Source organism: Loxodonta africana, chromosome 13, assembly GCF_030014295.1.
Source record: "Loxodonta africana isolate mLoxAfr1 chromosome 13, mLoxAfr1.hap2, whole genome shotgun sequence".
NCBI classification, from domain to species: domain Eukaryota; kingdom Metazoa; phylum Chordata; class Mammalia; order Proboscidea; family Elephantidae; genus Loxodonta; species Loxodonta africana.
Window position 1 is genome coordinate 32,573,479 of NC_087354.1, and position 18,636 is coordinate 32,592,114.

The window sequence follows — 18,636 nt, forward strand, 5'->3', positions numbered from 1 at the left end:
TATGGTGTTGGCGAGGAATATTGAATATACCAAGGACTGCCTAAAGAATGGACAAATTTGTCTTGGAAGAAGAAGAACCAGAATGCTCCTTAGAAGCAAGGATGGCGAGACTACATCTCATATACTTTGGACATGTTATCAGGAGGGACCAGTCCCTGGAGGACATCATGCTTGGTAAAGTAGAGGGTCAGTGAAAAAGAGGAAGACCCTCAAGGAGATGTATTGACACAGTGGCTGCAACGATGGGCTCAAGCATAACAAGGATTGTGAGGATGGCACGGGACTGGGGAATGTTTGGTTTTGCTGTACACAGGGTCACTACGAGTCATAAATGACTTGACAGCACCTAACAATAACATACTTCCCCAGTTGTTAAAACTGTTCTCTGCCTGAGATTCACTTCCCTTCCCTTCTCTAGCCAGCAGACCAAAGCAAGAACCACACTTACGACCGTCTGTTTTTGTTTTTGTACGTAGGTTCACTATGAGTCAGAATACACTGGACAGCAACCGGTTTATTGTTAGTAATATGTTGCAGGACATAATTTGCTGATGTTATCAGTCTCAGATGTTCACTCAAAAATGTTCAATTTTATGATTTACTGTTTAAAACACTGCCAGATTTATAAAGATAATGATAATAAAAGGCAATAATAATGAAAACAAACAAAAAAAATTTGAGGTATTTGACTTGTCAGAACCGACTTAAGACAGAGTAGTCCAAATGGAACCCAGGGTAAGTCCTGTATTCTCTATAACCAGTGGTCATCTGCCTGACAGTATTCTGTGGGCAAAGCCCTTGCCTCCCAGTTCTTGTGCCCCGCGGGGCCTAGTGCAGGCTGGCTGGCGCTGGCCTGGCCTCCAGGAACACTTAGCGGAATAGAAATGGATGTGATGGCATTTCTCCAAGTACCAGTTTCAATCCAAAAAATGGGAATTGCAGAGACAGTCATGAGCAGTGCAGGGTAAGCACTTCATACATATTAACTCAGTGAATCCCGCATTCACACAATGACGTGGGTTATCTCATTTCACATAAAAGTAAAAGGCACAGAGAGGTAAAGTAACTTGACCAAGGTCAACAGCTCACCAGCTCGGCTGCAAGAGTTTAAGACAGGGACTGTGTGCCGCTGAGGGCTGCTCCGGCACAGCGGTTTCAAGGTCTGAGGAGCATTTGTCCCTTCTTTCCGTCTCGGGGCCGCGGATCCCCCACGTGGACGATCTCGCAGGCCCTTAGCGCTCGGACATCCCCGGGTCTGGCTCCACCCTCAGCTGGCCCGCAGCTCAGCCCAGCGCCTCTTCAGGTCGTCGGTGACAAGCTCCTGGCTGTGCCCAGGGCTGGGGACTCGCGGCCGTCGCCTTCCCGCAGAGCCCGAGTCACAGAGGACACCTGTCTCCGGGCAGGGGCTGTCGCCGCGAGGGCGCCTCCAGGTTCTGCACCGCACGGCCCTGTGCGCCCGGGGAGGTGCTGCCCCGGCGCGCGGGGCGGCTGTGGGCGGGTGGGCGTGCAGGGTGCGCTGCTGAGGGCGCGGCGCGGGGGGCGCGCGGGGCGCGCGGGGCGGGGCGCGAGGCCCGGGGGCGCCTCCAAGGGCACAGTCGAGGGGGCGCGGGCGCAGCTGGCAGCTGGGGCTGGGCGCCCCGGCCGGATGCGGTGTAAGGCAAGCGGCGGCGGCTGTGGAGATGAGTGCCTCTGCGGCCACGGGGGTCTTCGTACTGTCCCTCTCGGCCATTCCGGTCACCTACGTCTTCAACCACCTGGCTGCCCAGCACGAGTGAGTGAGCGGACGCGGCGGGGGTCGGCGTCGGGCTAGGGCCGCGCAAGGCTGCCGATCGGCTCCGCGCGGCGGGAGCCTCAGCAACTTTTCAGATCCGGCTTGGAGCCGCAAGCTGCAGGGCAGCAGTTCGCTGCGGCTCCCAGGGGTGCCGGAGGTCGCACGGGCCCAGGTCTTTGCCCAGGCTGGTATCTCTGACATGGAGTTAAATTCCGGAGCCAAATACTGGGCTCCTGCTCCCTCCCAAGTATCTGGGGTTACAGAGGTCAATAAGGCAATTCTCCTGCCCTTGAGGAGCCCATGGGCCCATGAGGGGAGGGCCAAACCCGGAAAACTACCAAGCATGGCCATGTTATCTGGGGTTATGCCTTGTTCATTCCGTTTCACAATACACAGGAACGTTTCCATGTATGGACATGTTCACATACTTATCTTTTCTTATAAATTCTGGAAACTGTGGTGAAGGACTTAAGAAATTGCCCGGAACCATCAGGCAGAAGACCTAGGTTCTAGGCCTGGCTTTGGCACTAAGGTGTGTGGCCTGGCCTCAATTTTTGGTCTGTCAAATGGTCTATATTTGGATCATATTGTAAGGATCCAGGGAGATGTGTTTGTGAATGGGGAAGAGCTTCCAAGTGCCTGCCTTGTGGTAGGATGGGGAGCTGGGAGGAGAGTGGGGCAGTTTCAGTGCTAAGGAAGCGGGTGGGGTGGAAGGAGGCAGCTGATGGGTTTGGTTCGGTGGCCTGCCTCCCACTCTTCTGTGGGCAAGCGTGGGCTAACCCACCAGCAGAAAGCCTGCAAATGCAGTGAAAAAGCTCTACTTGCTGTTGGTTGCCGTCTGTGGGGAGGAGGAAGTAACCTGTTACCGTTCCCCCAGCAGTTGGCCTAAGGAAATTACATCAGTCTGTAGGCTACAAACCCCTTCCAGACCTTCCAGTCTATGAAGTGTCTGCCCGTGGGGACTTCCTCCTCTCACCCTGCTGTGGTCTCTATTTGTTTTATCCAGACAGGACCCACACTGAGGGCTCACTAAGAGGGGCAGGGTCTGCCCTTGGTCTGACCCAGTCTTGGGGAGCCTCTCCTGGAAGCAGCAGCTTCCAGGGCAGCTGCATATCATGTGTTTGTGAATATAGTGCACGGAGACCCTACACTCTTGTAATGGCATTTATGGGCAGTTCAGCCAATATTTATTGAGACCTACTGTGTGCTTGGCACTGTTGCAGGTATTGGGGACGTAGCTTTGAAGAAGCCAGAAAAGGCTGGGAACGTGTGTGTAGAGACTAAGAAACCAAAAACCAAACCGTTGCCATAGAGTCCATTCCGACATAAAGCCCATTCCGACTTAAAGCGACTCTGTAGGGCAGAGTATAACTGCCCGACAGGGTTTTCAAGGAGTGGTTGGTGGATTCAAACTGCCGGCTTTTTGGTTAGCAGCCAAACGCTTAACTACTGTGCCACCAGGGCCCCATGTGTACAGACAAACATAAAAAAAAAAAAAAGCCCAACAGATAAGACATGCTCTGAAAACGATAAAATAGGGTGACATGAGAGAGTGGTGGTGGTCAGGGAAGGCTTCTTAGAGGAGGTGGCACTTGAGCTGCAGGAGGCAGCCACCAACCGGAAGACCTGGGGACAGGGTCTTCCCAGCAGGAGGACTTAGGAGCAAATGGGTTTGCTGGAGGATTGCATTGCAGTAAAGAGAGGATTTGGGGATGACTCCTGGGTTTGGGGCCCAGCCACTGGGAAGACGGTAATGGCATTTACGAACAGAGACTGAATTACATATTGCTGGTGATGCAGTGATTAAGCCCTCTGCTGTTAACCGAAAGGTTGGTGGTTGGAATCCAGTAGACATGCTGCAGGAGAGAGATGTGACAGCCTGCTTCCTTAAAGATTACCGTCTTGGTAACCCTACAGAGAAGTTCTGCTGTATCCTATAGGATTGCTATGAGTTGAAATTGACTCGATGGCAGCGGGTTTTATGTGTGTGTGTGTGTGTGTATTACTAAACATGTAGCTAAGCCCTGCAGTGTTTGGAAGAATTGAATTGGCTCCAGACATTTTTCCTGTCCTCTGACAGGTTAAAAATCCAGGGGCCCTTGACTCCTCCCTTTTCTTTCTCCACCCCCTTGCTTCCACTGTCCTCTTACCCCACAGGGCCTGGGGCTGGTCTTGCATCTCTTCCCTCCTTACAGTTCCCTCAGGCACTGCCCTTTCTGACCTGGACCATGGCAAAGCCCCTGTATGAGCCTCTGGCCCAGCCCCCTCCCCCTGCACCTTTTTCAGCCTCAGTCCCCACCTCCAGCCCGCCAGTCTAGTGCTTCAGCCACCCCACAGTAGTCTTTGCCCTTGGACACTCCTTACACTGTCCTACCTCCTGGCCTTGCTCATCCTGTTCCCTCTGACTAGGAGGACTTCCTTCTTACTGCTGATAGTTGAAGCACCCCTGGACTTTATGGCCCAGAGTAAGAGACTACCTCTGCTTTTCCAGATCTCTCCCTCTGCTGGGCCCCCTTGATTGCACCTCTGCCACGAGAGTCACTTTTTTCCTGTGGTCAGGCTTTTTTTTTTTTAAATAATTTTTATTGTGCTTTAAGTGAAAGTTTATAAATCAAGTCAGTCTCTCGCACAAAAACCCATATACACCTTGCTACACACTCCCAATTACTCTTCCCCTAATGAGACAGCCTGCTCTCTCCCTCTGCTCTCTCTTTTTGTGTCCTTTTCGCCAGCTTCTAACCCCCTCCACCCACTCATCTCCCCTCCAGGCGGGAGATGCCCACATAGTCTCAAGTGTCCTCCTGATCCAAGAAGCTCACTCCTCACCAGCATCCCTCTCCAACCCATTGTCCAGTCCAATCCATGTCTGAAGAGTTGGCTTCGGGAGTGGTTCCTGTCCTGGGCCAACAAAAGGTCTTGGGGCCATGACCACCAGGGTCCTTCCAGTCTCAGTCAGACCATTAAGTCTAGTCTTATGAGAATTTGGGGTCTGCATCCCACTGCTCTACTGCTTCCTCAGGGGTTCTCTGTCGTGTTCCCTGTCAGGGCAGTCATCGGTTGTAGCCAGGCACCATCTAGTTCTTCTGGTCTCAGGATGATGTAGTCGCTGGTTCATGTGGCCCTTTCTGTCTCTTGGGGTTGTAATCACCTTGTGTCCTTGGTGTTCTTCATTCTCCTTTGATCCAGGTGGGTTGAGACCAATTGATGCATCTTAGATGGCTGCTTGCTAGCATTTAAGAACCTGTGGTCAGGCTTTTGAGAACTCACCTGCCCAGGTTAGAGCTCACCGTAGTCTGCCCTGCCCAGTCCAGCACATTGTGCATAGCAGACATGCAGATATGTTTGGATTTATTGAATTAAGCTTCCTTCCCACCAGACCTTAATGAAAGCCTGGAAAAAAATTAAAAAAGAAAGAAAAAGCAAATTAGGTTAGGAGGTTAGGGAAGGAAGGGTTGGGGGTCTTTCTTACGCACATAAACACACACAAACACAAACACACACATATCTTCTGCTCATACTCACCCCATACATGTCCACTCTCAGCAGGTATCTGTCAATGGAAGGGGATCAGTAAAGTCCCCCCTCCCCAAGACTCACAACTTTTTCACCCTTGGGTTAGTTGCAGCCTTTAGCTGTCCCCCGAGCCCCTGCTGGACGTGTTTCTTCCCGTTCTGAGCAGGTCCTGCCCTTGGCTGTCATGGAGGATCTCTGGGGACAGCACCAGGGAGGCATAGATTATCTGCGCTCCAGTTTCTGTTTCTTCTCCCCTCCTCCCCTAGAGGCGGAGAGTATGAGAGGACACTGTGAACCAGTTAACGTTGCTCTTTCCTACTCCTGAAGAGCACCAGCTGCGTGACTGTGAGGGCTGTGAGCTCAGGGCCTTGATAGGAGCAGGAATGGGGGGTATCTTAGTGATCTGGTGCTGCTTAACAGAAATACCACAAAGTGAATGGCTTCAACAAACAGAAGGTTATTCTGTCACAGCCTAGTAGGCTGGACGTCCGAATTTAGAGTGCCAGCTCCAGGGGAGGGCTTTCTCTCTATGTCAGCTCTGGAGGAAAGTCTTTGTCATTTATCTTCCCCTGGTCTAGAAGCTTCTCTGTGCAAGAACCTGGGGTCCAAGGGATGCTCTCTGCTCCTGAAACTGCTTTCTTGGTGGTATGAGTTCTCCCTGTCTCTCTGCTCTCTTCTCTTTTATACCTAAAAAGAGATTGACTTAAGACAAAACCTAATCTTGTAGATTGAGCCCTGGCTCATTAAAATAACTGCCTCTAATCCTGCCTCATTAACATCATAGAGGTAGGATTTACAACACAGGAAAATCACATCAGATGACAAAATGGTAGACAATCACATAATACTGGGAATCATGGCCTAGCCAAGTTGACACATTTTTGGGGGGACACAATTCAATCCATAACATTCTACCCTTTGGCCCCCACAAATTCATGTCCTTGCCACATTTGAAACAACACATTCATAGCAAAACTCTTAAATCAACTCCAAGTCTGTAATTAAAAAATTCTTCTTTATCTGTCAAATCTAGAATACAAGTTACCTGCTTCCAAAGTACAATGGTGGAACAGGCACAAGCTAGACATTTCCATTACAAATGGGAGAAACTGGAGGGAAAGAAGGGATAACAGGCTCCAAGCAAGTCAGCCGAACACATTACATTAGCTCTCAAGGCTTAAAAATAATCCTCTGTTCTCTGAGACCATTCCTTATACGAAAATGAGAATTTAGAGTCTCATTTTTATGGTTCTGGGATATTTAGAAGATCTTTGGGATGGAAGTAGGTTACCTTCTTTCTTCTTGTGAGGAACCTAAGACATCTGGGCTGTACTGGGTTTAGAACATTCACCTGTGTCCAACAATAGGGTGGCCTCTGGATGGATTTGCAGACAGCATCTTATTTCGTTCATGGCATATCTCTTTGGATTCCATTTGGCCCTGTGGACTGGGACTATAGCTATGAGTCAGTAGTCACCCAATGTCCTTATTTTTCTGTGGCATGTCAGGACTGTGTCACTGATGGCGGGAAGTTAGTACACAGCACGGGAATCCTACCAGATAAACTGGGAGCACCGATACTGTAAATCCCTAGTCAGAGCAGAGTTAGAGTCACAGAACAGGAATCCCTGTTCCACGTGGGTGGAGGTGTGAGCAGAAGTAACACAGTGCTGTGCAGACCTCTGAGGATCAGGAGCCCTGGCTTCAAATCCCAAATCTGCACCATATTGGTTGTGTGATATTGGCCAAGTCAGTTCACTTCTTTGTAGCTCAGGGTTTTCATTCAGTAACTTTAACTACAAAATAGGAGGATCCAAAGAGAGAAAATAAAATATTAGCAATTACTTGTATGATAGGGAGATTACTTTGGGGTGTAAGAATCTTTATGTTTTCATGTGTGTGTTGAGGAAGCAATATATATAAATTTCATCATCATCACATGTTTATAATTTTTATCATGTCCCAGGCACTTTATACAGATAGATTCATTTTAATCCGCACAAAACCTCGATGAGGTAGGTATTGTTATGTACCCATTTTATGGACTGGAGAAACTGAGGGGCAGGGAGGTTAAGTCCCAAAGCTATTAAGTGGGAAAGCTGGGATTTGAGCTCAGGCATCTGGCCTCAGAGTCCCACCTCTTAGCCACTATGCTAGTCTATTCCAAGTTAATAAGCCTCAGATCTGCTGGGTATGATAGTGTCCGTTTGATTGGTTCTCTTTCATTTGGCAACATGTAAAGTTTATATGCCACATTGAGGGAGGACCAATGTTGGAACACTGAGCCCAGAGCTTAGCATCAAGATAGAGTTTCATGTTCAGTAAAACCTCTCAATGCTCTCATAGCTCTCCTTCTGAGTGGTGCCCAAGTTACATGTTGAGCCTCACAGAGACTGGCTGTTTTGGTACACTTTTGGGAGACCTCATACTTTCTGGGACTTGAAGGATTGTGTCATTGTATACCAGGGATATCACAGACCACAGCTCGCACAGCTTTATTTTGACCTAGGTGCAAAGTTCCTTTTCTGTGCAACATGTAGACTCTGTCCCCTGGTCTTTCCAGTTGTCACACACACACCGCATTCTTGCTGATTATGGCATATTATCTGGACCCCTGAATTACGAGCTTTTCTGGAGGATGGATCATGACTTTTCTCTTTTGACTCCATGGTGCTAGGCGCATCATAGGTACTCGATTAAAGCTTATTGAAAGAATGAACAACGACTTTCTAGAAAATGCCCAGATCAGTTTTCAAGCATTTTTAAACTATTGATCAACCTTTGTGCAGCTGACAGCCAGATAGGAATTGGCTGAGCATCTCGGTGTACACAATTCCGTTCTCTCACTGTACCTCCTTGACTTTGCTGTCCTGTCCCCTGCCACATTCCCTCTCCTGCCCTATCTCTGCCTACTTCCTTTGCCCTACCTCGTCCTTTTCTCCTTTTCTTTTCATTAATGGCTCTGTCTCACCTCTGGAGAAACAATCAACTAAAACATAGATTGTCTCTCTCATAAGTGTAGATACATTTATTGAAGTCATTACTTTGAAAGAACCATTATGTACATGGCACACACACTCACTGCCAGATATGGGCATTGGGGAATTGTTCTGTCCTCCCTGTCACACATTCCCAAATAGATAATTTATTCTAAGCTTCCATCCTCAGCTCTCCATAGGAGACTGTCTTAGGCTGGGTTCTCTAGAGAAGTAAAACCAATAAAGTGTATAAATATATATAGAGAGAGATTTATATCAAGGAAATGGCTCACTCGATTGTAGAGGCTGGGATATCTCAACTCCGTGGGTTAGAATAGAGGCTTCTCCTGATTCACATAGCTGCAGGGGCTGGCAAACCCAAGATCAGCAGGTCAGAGAGCAGGGCTTTTTGCTCAGTGGCTGTAAAGACTGCTAAATCCCAAGATCGACGGGCTAGACCATAGGTAAGCTGTTAGCTCAAGTCCCAGGAACCAGAGGTCAGACGAACAGGAGCCACGTGCAGGATCCAGAGTGAGCAAAACCCCTGAACCTTGCCAGAACGTCCACTTATATTTGATGCAGGCCACACGTCCAAGGAAACTCCCTTTCAAATGATTGGCTACTCACAGTAGATCCCATCATGGAGGTGATCACATTATATCAAATCTTGTCATGGAAATGGTCACAACAGCATACGACTACCAAGCTACATCATAACTGCCAAATCACGGAGAATTTTGGCCCAGCCAAATTGACACACAACCTGAACCATCACTGGGGCTATCTCCTGGCCACCACATGCCTCAGGCTGTCCTTCATTAAAATGTCTGTCAGCTTACACAGCACACTTTGCAGGATGCTCCAGCCCACCATCATGTTCTTGACCCTTATAGGCTTCCTCCTCTTTCCTCTTAAGCCCACAGGAGAAGCCAGAACATTCACTTATGTGCACCACCAGAAACTTCCTATTTCATTCTCTTACGTGGACACTGACACCGTCATCCTCATTCTTATAGAACTGTGTCATCCATCCCTCTATCCCTCATCCATCTATCCATTCATCCTCATCTGTTTGTCCATCCATCCCTCATCCATCAATTCCTGTACACTTTCTCAGAGGTCCGCAGGCTCACTACCTGCTTCACAGTCATCCAGGTATCCTGAGAAGAGTTGCACATTCTCAGGCCCCACCCCTGAGGTGTTCTGATTTGGGGCCTGAGGGGTTCTGATTTTGTAGGTCAGGGGTCGTGTCTGGAAATCTGGGAGTTGCTAATGCCCTGAGCCCCCATCCCTGACTTTATGTAGGGTGCAGGGCAAGGTGCTGGGAATACAGCTTTCCTGTATCCCTGGCCAGTCTCCTTGGGGTCCTGTCCACCAACAGTGGATGGATCATTGCTGCAGGCTGACCCCTCTGGGGGCAGCTTTCTGACTGATGCCTTGCCCCCATCCCAACTGCAGGTGTGTGGAATGGACTTCAGCATGAGTTTGTCCCTGAGCCATTGGTGGGTGCTGGTAGGCTGTGGGGTTTGTGACTGAGAAGGGTGCTTTCCAGAAGTTCGAGGGATGCCGAGGGCTGCGTTTAGTGAAGGTGATCCAAACACCCTTGTGTTGGGCTGTGTGGAGGTATCTCAGCTAAGGAGAGGTGCTCACGGCAGTTCTAAGGGGTAGTTGAGGCTCTGGTGTCACAGGCTATTGGTGCGGGAGATGCGTGACTTTGTCTAGCACTAGAAGCCCTGTCAGAGACCATTGAGATAGGTCCCTCCATGGAGACAGGGGCCTATCTTGTTCATCCTGTGTCCCCAGTGCCTGGAACAGTGCCTGGCACAAAAAGGTGTGCAATACTTTTTTTTTCTCAATATATTTTTCCAATTAATTAATGAACAGATAAATGATGTGACTTTCCTAAGGTCATACAACCTACTCAGTGACAGATGAGTGCTAGAACCTAGGTCTCTTGACTGCTGAACCAGTTTCTACTAACTCCCTCAAGCCTCGTGTCCTGGTGCTGCCCCACGTGAGAAGATTCCTGGCCCCTGGACTCCTCAGTGCCACTCTCTTTCCCAGGAAAAGGTCCAGGGCTATGCCTCACACAGCCTTGCTTTGGATGCCCTGGTTTGGGGTTGGATACTGGCCCTGGGGGTGAGGCGTTGGACTGGCTTCATTTGGGCCTAAGTTTTAGCCCCAACTCCCGGAAACCCTGGTGGCATAGTAGTTAAGAGCTGTGGCAGCTAACCAAAAAGTCAGTGGTTTGAATCCACGAGGTGCTCCTTGGAGATCCTACGGGGCAGTTCTACTTGGTCCTATAGGGTTACTATGAGTCAGAATCAACTCCACCATGAACCGGTTTGGCCTTTTTTTTGTTTTCCTCCCCTCCTTGGATTTCCTGGCCTTACCCTCTGGCCCATTTGATTATACACCAGACATATGGTCCCTTCTCCCTGCCCCCACTGGAAGGTGCATGTAGTTGTGCCTCCTGCATTTTCCTTGGAGCTCAGTCCAGGGGTTTCTGGCTAGTCATGAGGGAGGTGGCAGATTCGATGGCTGTCAGCTGCCCGAAGCCTCTGGAGATGTGGGGGCAGGGGTTGGAGGGCTGGGTAGGTAGAGGCAAGGGGGGCCGGCGGCTGTCTTAGGGGTGGGGATGAGGTGAGGCAGAGAGCCCTCCAGATATATCGTCTGCGCTTGCGAGACAGGTTTTCAGGACAAGAGGAGATTGAGGGCCTGGTGGCTCCAGCTCCTGAAAATCAGAGGCTCCCAGACAGATGAAACCAAGTGCTAGTGATAAACGTCACTAACTGCAGTGAGCAGCAGGCGGAGGTAGGGCAGGGCTTGGAGCACTCAACGATCAGGAAATTCCAGGCACCAGCATGTTTGTTTTGATAAGAGACCGCTTTCCTGTTCTGTTGTTGCAGTTCCTGGACTATTGTAGGGGGTGCTGCCCTCATCCTGCTCCTGGTCGCCCTGCTGGCTCGCGTCCTTGTCAAAAGAAAACCGCCCCGGGACCCACTGTTCTATGGTATGTACCCGCGGAGGGAGCCCGTCTGTGTCCACTTAGTAGCCCAACACCTTGGCCTCCATCCCGTTTTCCTCCTTGGGGGAAAATACTCTGACCCCACTGGCAGAGTGGCTAGAAATGCAAGGGTCGTTCAGGACAACGCCGCCCTTGTCTCTCAGGCTGTGATTCCTACCCTCTCTCTGATGGGATCCTGGCGGAGGGATACCTCCAGGACCGTCTTAGGACACCCCTCCATTCCCCGCCCCTAGCGTGTTCTGACCTCTGACCTCGACTGTGTGCTAGCTCCTTCCTGGGCTTCCTGCCCACAGGCTTGCTACTTGCAGCCCCTCCACCTGGCACGTCATTTTCCTGCACAGGACCTCAGTCTGCACATTTGTAAAATGAGGAAGTGATAGGACCTACCACAGAGGGTTTGTACAAGGATTGAATAATATTTGTAAGGTACTCAGAACAGTGCCTGGCAGATGGACATGTTTATTAAATAAAAGCACCAGTGATTGAGCACCCACACTGTACCTGATATGGCTCTAAGCACTCTAGAAGTATTATTTAATCCCCACAACAAACATCCCTCTACTTAGAGGTGAAGAGGAGTCCCTGAGTGGTGCAAACGGTTGACACGTTTGGCTGCTAACCAAAAGGTTAGAGGTTCGAGTCCACCCAGAGGCACCTTGGAACAAAGGTCTGGCGATCAACTTCTGAAAAAGCAGCTATTGAAAACTTGTGGAGCACAGTTCTGCTCTGACACACACCAGGGGGCAGGGGGTCACCGTGAATTGGAATCAACTTGACAGCAACTGTTTTGGTTTACGGATGGAAATGCTGACTCAGAGGCACGCAGTAACGTGGTCAGGATCCCACAGCTAGTGAACACGGCACTGTTTGATCCCCGAGGCCTATGCTCTTTCCATTATGCCTCCCTGCCCCAAGAAAAGCTGTAATATGAGTTTTCGAGTACTTCCTGTGGCAAGTGCTTTGCCGTGTGTTTTGTTTTGCTTCTGCTTTGATAGTGCTGAGTAACAAACACCCTCCAAATCTTGGTGCCTGACAACAGCAAACATTAATTTTTCTTGTTCATGGGTCTTTTGGTTGGCTGGAGCCTCTTTGTTGAGGTTGTGGGTCGGATTCTGGTCTGTTCCATGTTTCTTCTTATGTTTAGGCCAGCAGCTCCCCAGAGCATGCCCTTCTCCTGGAGGATACAAAGGCACCGGACCAACTAGTGGAAAACAATAAAAAACAATGCCTCTTAACCCTTTCATGGATAAATTTTTTGGGGGGAATTTTCTGGCGATGCCATGTTTTTTCACTAATGGAATGGATGCTGAATCATTGTTAGTAGTTTTTTGTTATTTGGAAAAATTGGGTGCCAATTGCAAGCGGGACATATCAGTCCTGTGTTCTATGAAGCATATTATACATGTGGGACATATCAATCCCATGGCATATCACGCTTCCTGGTTACACTTGAGCCATAAACTATCTTAGTCAACTTTCCAAAAATACACACGAAATACTAAACAAACATTGCCCTTGCTGCACATAATTTTTGTCAGTTTGATTTAGAGTGGGCCATATCGGTCCACATACGGGGGACATATTGGTCCCATGGCCCGGGATGTGCATCACAAACGGTTTTCACCCCAAAAATAGCTCATTTACTTGAATATTTCAGAATGTGAGTAACCGTACCTTCCCAATAACACAAAGGAAATAATAAACATACTTATTAAGTCTTATCTCGCTGTACAGAAACCAAAAGACAGAAGTTTTACACAGTCACACCTCCAGAAAGCATCCCCTCATATGAGTGGCTCTCAACACTCAAATGAGGCGCAGACTAAACTCCCTTGTTTTTTAAGGCAGTTGCATCAGTATTCACCTTGATGCCAGAACATACTAAAGTGGCTCAGATTCCTGCCAATCAACCTCCAGGGGCAGAAAATGTAACACAGACATAAATATCCCATGGTCCATGAAAGGGTTAAGGCTTGGCGCTGGCCCACTGTCGCTCCACCCACATTCCACTGGCCAAAGCAAATCATGTGGCCTAGCCCATCATCAGTGGCTCAGGAAGTATTCTCTGCCCATGGGCGAACTTGACAAAGGTGAGGAGGAAAAAATGGCAAGTAATGGTTGCCACGAATTTGAATGGAACCCACAGCAACTAACAACAACAACAACAAGATCCCTGGGTGGCGTAAATGGTTTGCGCTTAGCTACCCAGAGACCTCTTGGAAGAAAGACCTAGTGATCTACTTCCAAAAGGTCACAGCCATGAAAACTCTATGGAGCAGTTCTGCTCTGACACACATGGAATCAACTCAACAATGGCTTTATGAGTAATTTCTCTCATTCACATATAAAAAATTTTGAAGCTTAGAGAAATATGTGACCCACCAAAGGTTTCACAGTCAGTGGATGAACCAGGCCTTTCACTTGCTTCACTCCACCTGCATTTGATCTGACCCTGCCTGTTTTCCAGATTAGTTTCCTGTGGCTGTCCGCCCTTCTTCCACCCCACTTTATGGCCACCAGCAGTTGCCATCAAGTTGACCCTGACTCATGGTGACCCCATGTGTGTCAGAGTAGACCTGTGCTCCACGGGATTTTCAATGGCTGATTTTTTTGAAGCACAGATTACCAAGCCTTTCTTCCGAGGCGCCTCTGGGAGGACCTGAATCTCCAACTCTTTGATGACCAACCGAGTGTGTTTATCATTTGAGGCACCCAAGGACTCCCCATTCCAACAGGGCGCTCACACTTACCTGTACTCTGATGTCTTCCCTGACTCCTCCAAGCCTGGGCACTCCCTCTCAGGCACCCTCAGCCCTGTCCCTACCTTGTTCCAGCTTACCTGCACTTCATATAAACGAGGTACTTTAAATGAATTGAGTGTTTGTGTCTGATCACACTGCGGCCTCAGGACCAGGCCCTGGGCAGGACTCCTGGTCCACTATAGAGCAGAGACTGTCTTTGGCCTTTCTAACACAGAGCCTGACACATGTGTGGGCATCAGGAGTCACTGGTAGAACAATGGTCATGTGCTGAGCGCCTCCTTTCCTGGGGGACATACGACAAGTAATCACCTGGGAGGAGTCCAAAAAATGAGTGTCAGAAAGTGACTCTGTCAGCAAGAACCTGGCCAAAGGCCTCGGCGGAGGTGCAGAGGAGGCAGGGCACCCTCGCTCCCTCTGGAGAAAATGTAAACACCAAACTCCTGGCTGCGGACTTGAACTCAGGAGAGGCCAGCTCTCCTCTGTGAATTAACTTTCCCCATGCCATGCTTCTCTAATTTCTTTTCCCACAGCTTTTCTTATATTTACCATCACATTTCTCTATGACCATGCCCGTCACATAGTCTAAGACACAGATTTATTACAACTTTAAAATGCACCTCTCTTGTCAAATTTGACCACCCACTGTTAACAAGTATTATTCTTTTAGTCATTTGTTGATAGTGGTTTTAAGCCTGTTTGAGAAATTCTCACAACACTAGTAAGAGTCTCTAAGATGCTACTGCTTTGCTTCCTTCATATTCAATTGCACCATCTTCTTCTAATTTTTTATTGCTGGCCTTTTTCTTAGAGCCATTGTCACTTATGCATCAGCCAGTTGTCTGTCTTTAGGACCTTCGGTGTGGAATAGGGCAAACATTGTTGGATAAACTGTAATTGGCCTGCTTAGTAATGGTTGTGTGAATTACCTCATCTGAGTCATTATTTTAGGAGTCCCTGGGTGGTGCAAATGGTTAACGTGCTCAGCTGCTAACCAAAAGGTTGGAGGTTCCAGTACACCCAGAGGCACCTTGGGAGAAAGGCCTGGCAATATGAACAGTCACTGAAAACCCTGTGGAGGACAATTCTACTCTAACACACATGGGGTGACCATGAGTCAGAGGCAACTCAATGGCAACTGGTTTGAGTCATTATTTTAAACCTGGTGGTCACTTCTGTGCTTCCTGGGCCTCTCAGTTCTGTTTTTGTGCCTGCTGGTCTAGGTGGGAGGCAGTTTTGGTCCTGGGCAGTCACTTGTGAGGGGTGTAGAGGTAGGGCCCATTGAACTGACCCTGACTCATGGAGATCCCTTGTGTCCTGGTAGCATCTTCAGGGACAGAGGTAGGGGATGACTTTGTCATTCTCTACCCCAGTAATGGGTGTTCCCTAGGTGTGAGCACCAGGGCGGTAATGGGGAGATTCCTGAACACAGGCAGAATTCCAGTTGGCCGTGCAGGAGATATATTCCGGAAAACATTAAAAACAATCCATTATTATTGGCTAATACCAAGCTCTTTGTATTTGTCTGCTGAGCTACTGCTTCTTAAACTGCTGGTTTCTTTGCTCTAGTTTATGCCGTCTTTGGATTTACCAGCGTGGTGAACCTCATCATAGGCCTGGAACAGGATGGAATCATTGATGGCTTCATGATGCACTACCTGAGAGAGGTAAGGGGTCGCTTAGCGATTGTGAACCTTAAACCAAAGGGTCAGGAGCCCAAAATGCTCTAATTTAATGTAAGCAGGCATGATGCCCAGAATTTCTTTACTGCAATAGACTTGGGCTGTTTATTCACGTGGAAAGTGAAGCAGAAAACTAGGACTAGGTCATGGAGGCAGTTCCCGTCCACACTCAGCTCTTAGAACTCCTTCTTCCCACCCGGTCACCAGATGACCCACCTTTCCCCTTTACTTGCACTTGAGCCCTGGTGGTGCAGTGATTAAGCGCTACAGCTGCTCACCAAAAGGTCGGCAGTTTGAATCCACCAGCCACTTCTTGAAAACCCTGTGCGGCAGTTCTACTCTTTCTTATAGGTTCACTATGAGTCGGAATTGACTCGACATCAACGGGTTTTAATATAAATGAGGTAGTTTAAATACATTTAGCACGTGAGCCTGTCTGTTGTGAATATGTTGGAATCAACTCCACAGCATCTAACAACAACATTTTGAATATGAGGAGTCCCTGGGTGGCTCAAATGGTTAAGCGCTCAACTTCTAGCCAAAAGGCTGGCAGTTTGAACCCATCCAGAGGTGCCTTGGAAGACAGGCCTGGCGGTCTGCTTCCAAAAGGTCATGGCCTTGAAAACCCTATAGAGCAGCTCTACTCTGCACACATGGGGTTGCCATGAGTGGGAATCGACTCGATGGCAAGTAACAACATTATGAATACATTACTATCTCAGAAAGTCTAAGTCTGTCTTAAATTTGTAAAGTACCAAGCACCAAGGCACTGAATGAAGCCCTTCGATTGTGATGATTATCACACACTTTTGCCAAATCGTAGTGCTATAGAGCTATACAGCATTTGAGAGAGCTAGTCCTATTATTTTATGGGGGGGGGGATCTAGCCCAGAGAGGTTAAGAGACTTGCTCAAGGTCGCACAGGCAATAAGGAGCAGAACTGAAAGTATGTCTTCATCTGTGTTTGAAGTAACAGGGAGCTTTGTATGCCAGCTAAGGAAGTTTGGATTTTATTCCATATGCAAGGGAAGATTTTAAATCAGCAGAATGCATCAACTCTGGGAAGAATGGTGTGAAGGGAAGGGTCAGTGCCATGAGCTGGAACATAGGTCAGGAGGTTTTTACAGGGCCAGGAAAGACATGAAGAGGGCCTGAACTGGGATGGTGCACAGGAAATGGAGAGGAGGGATAGATTTTAGAGAATTTGAGTGACTAGAATGAGCAGGACTTGAGGACAGGTTGGGGGGTGACAGGGAGGTAAAGTCCAAGATGACATCCTGATTCCTGCTTTGAAATTTGGAATCTGGGAGAATGCTGGTGCGATGATACCAAAACAGAGTAGAGCTGGAATTCAGTTCTGCAGGTTGGTTGAATTAGACTCTGGGATCCTACAACCTGCTTTCTGGCCCCCAGGAGCTCACTGCCTGATGCTGCAGGGAGATGGCACTGTCCTAGGTGCAGGGATGGAGACTCATGCAGGCAGAAGTCCACGGAGCGGGGATAGCCGGATCACCTCTGGGAGCAGTGGGGGAGGGCCTCTTCATGGTGGTGACACTGCTATCCCAGACACTGCTATAGCATTTTTTAAAATAGCAGTGGCCTTGGATGGCAAACATTTTCCAGGTAGACCAGGGGGCCGAAGGGCATTCCAAGGAGAAGGAACAGTTCGGCAAAGGCTTGGGATGAGAAATAGCACGTGTCTCCCCGCTACTAGCCCGAATAGCACAAGGTTTGCTAGGACATTATGGGTTACCAGTGTTTGAGGGACATCCTAGCAGATGTCCCAGGTGGCAGGGCGTTGCAGGTCTTGGGCTCTGAGGATCATTCCTGGCAGAGAGACGCGAGAGCCACCTGAGTATAGTTGGTACCTAAAAGCCTGAGGGGGAGGAGCTTGCCTGGGAAGAGTGTGGAGACAGAGGAGGGCCATGTTGGAACTTTGGAGACTGTCGCTGCTCGAAGAGAAGTGTCTTAGTCATCTAGTGCTGCTATAACAAAAATACCACAATTGGATGGCTTTAGCAAAGAGAAATTTGTTCTCTCACTGTTTAGGAGGCTGCAAGTCCAAATTCAGGATGTCAGGTCCAGGGGAAGGCTTTCTGTCTCTGTCGGCTCTGGAGGGAGGTCCTTGTGATGTATCAGCCTTCCCTTGGTCTGGGAGCATCTCAGCACAGGAGCCTTAGGTCTCAAGGACGTGTTCTGCTCCCTGCGCTGTTTTCTTGGTGGTATGAGGTCCACCATCTCTCTGCTCGCTTCTCTCTTATATATCTCAAATAGGTTGGCTTCAGACAGTATCTAATCTTGTAGATCTCATCATTACAACTGCCACTAATTCATCTTATTTCATCATAGTGATAAGATTTACAACACATAGGGAAATCACATAAAATGGTGGACAATCACGCAATACTGGGACACATGGCCCAGCTAAGTTGACAGGTATTTTGGGGGGACACAATTCAATCCATGACAAGAAGCCTCTGAAGTAGACTATGGGAGAACAGGCAAAGAGGCAGAAGGAAACCCAGAGAGCGCCTGGCCACTGAGGGCAGAGGGGGCAAGGCTTCAGGAGGAGGATGTGAGGCAGCTGAGAAGGCCTGGAGGTCGAGCTGGTGAGGGAGGCCAGGATGGCTGTGAGAAGCAGAGTGGTGGCGAAACTGTGGAGAGGTCTGCAGGGCCAGGCTCTGGGGACCTGGCCACCATCTAGAAGGTGAGGCTTGAGCCTGCAGGCTAGGCACAAGGTTGGGGAGATTTCAGAGCTGAAGATCTACAGGCCCGTGAGCCAGGCCTCCTGAATATTCATCAGGCATCAGGAGTGTGATGCATTGGAAGGAGAGTGTAGAGGTAGGGAACCAGTTTGGAATAGCAGTGGTACGGTGTGGGCACCGAGGGCTTGAACTGGAGTCGT

At 48.9% G+C, this 18,636-nt stretch overlaps 1 protein-coding gene across 4 annotated transcripts in view; it reads left to right on the forward strand.

Annotated features, from left to right (window-relative positions):
- Positions 1-1,326: 1,326 nt before the first annotated feature.
- Positions 1,327-18,636, forward strand: part of TM6SF1 (transmembrane 6 superfamily member 1) — a 36,221-nt gene continuing 18,911 nt past the window's right edge. Inside the window, exons 1-3 of one of the 4 annotated variants that reach the window (XM_064267191.1) lie at positions 1,327-1,430; positions 11,172-11,275; positions 15,619-15,716. In XM_064267191.1, coding sequence (XP_064123261.1) covers positions 15,696-15,716 — 21 coding nt within the window. In that variant the 5' untranslated portion in view covers positions 1,327-1,430; positions 11,172-11,275; positions 15,619-15,695. Of the gene's footprint in view, positions 1,431-1,586; positions 1,772-11,171; positions 11,276-15,618; positions 15,717-18,636 lie in introns of those variants that run through there. The other 3 variants (XM_064267190.1, XM_003413866.4, XM_023552989.2) reach the window with 3 other exon arrangements.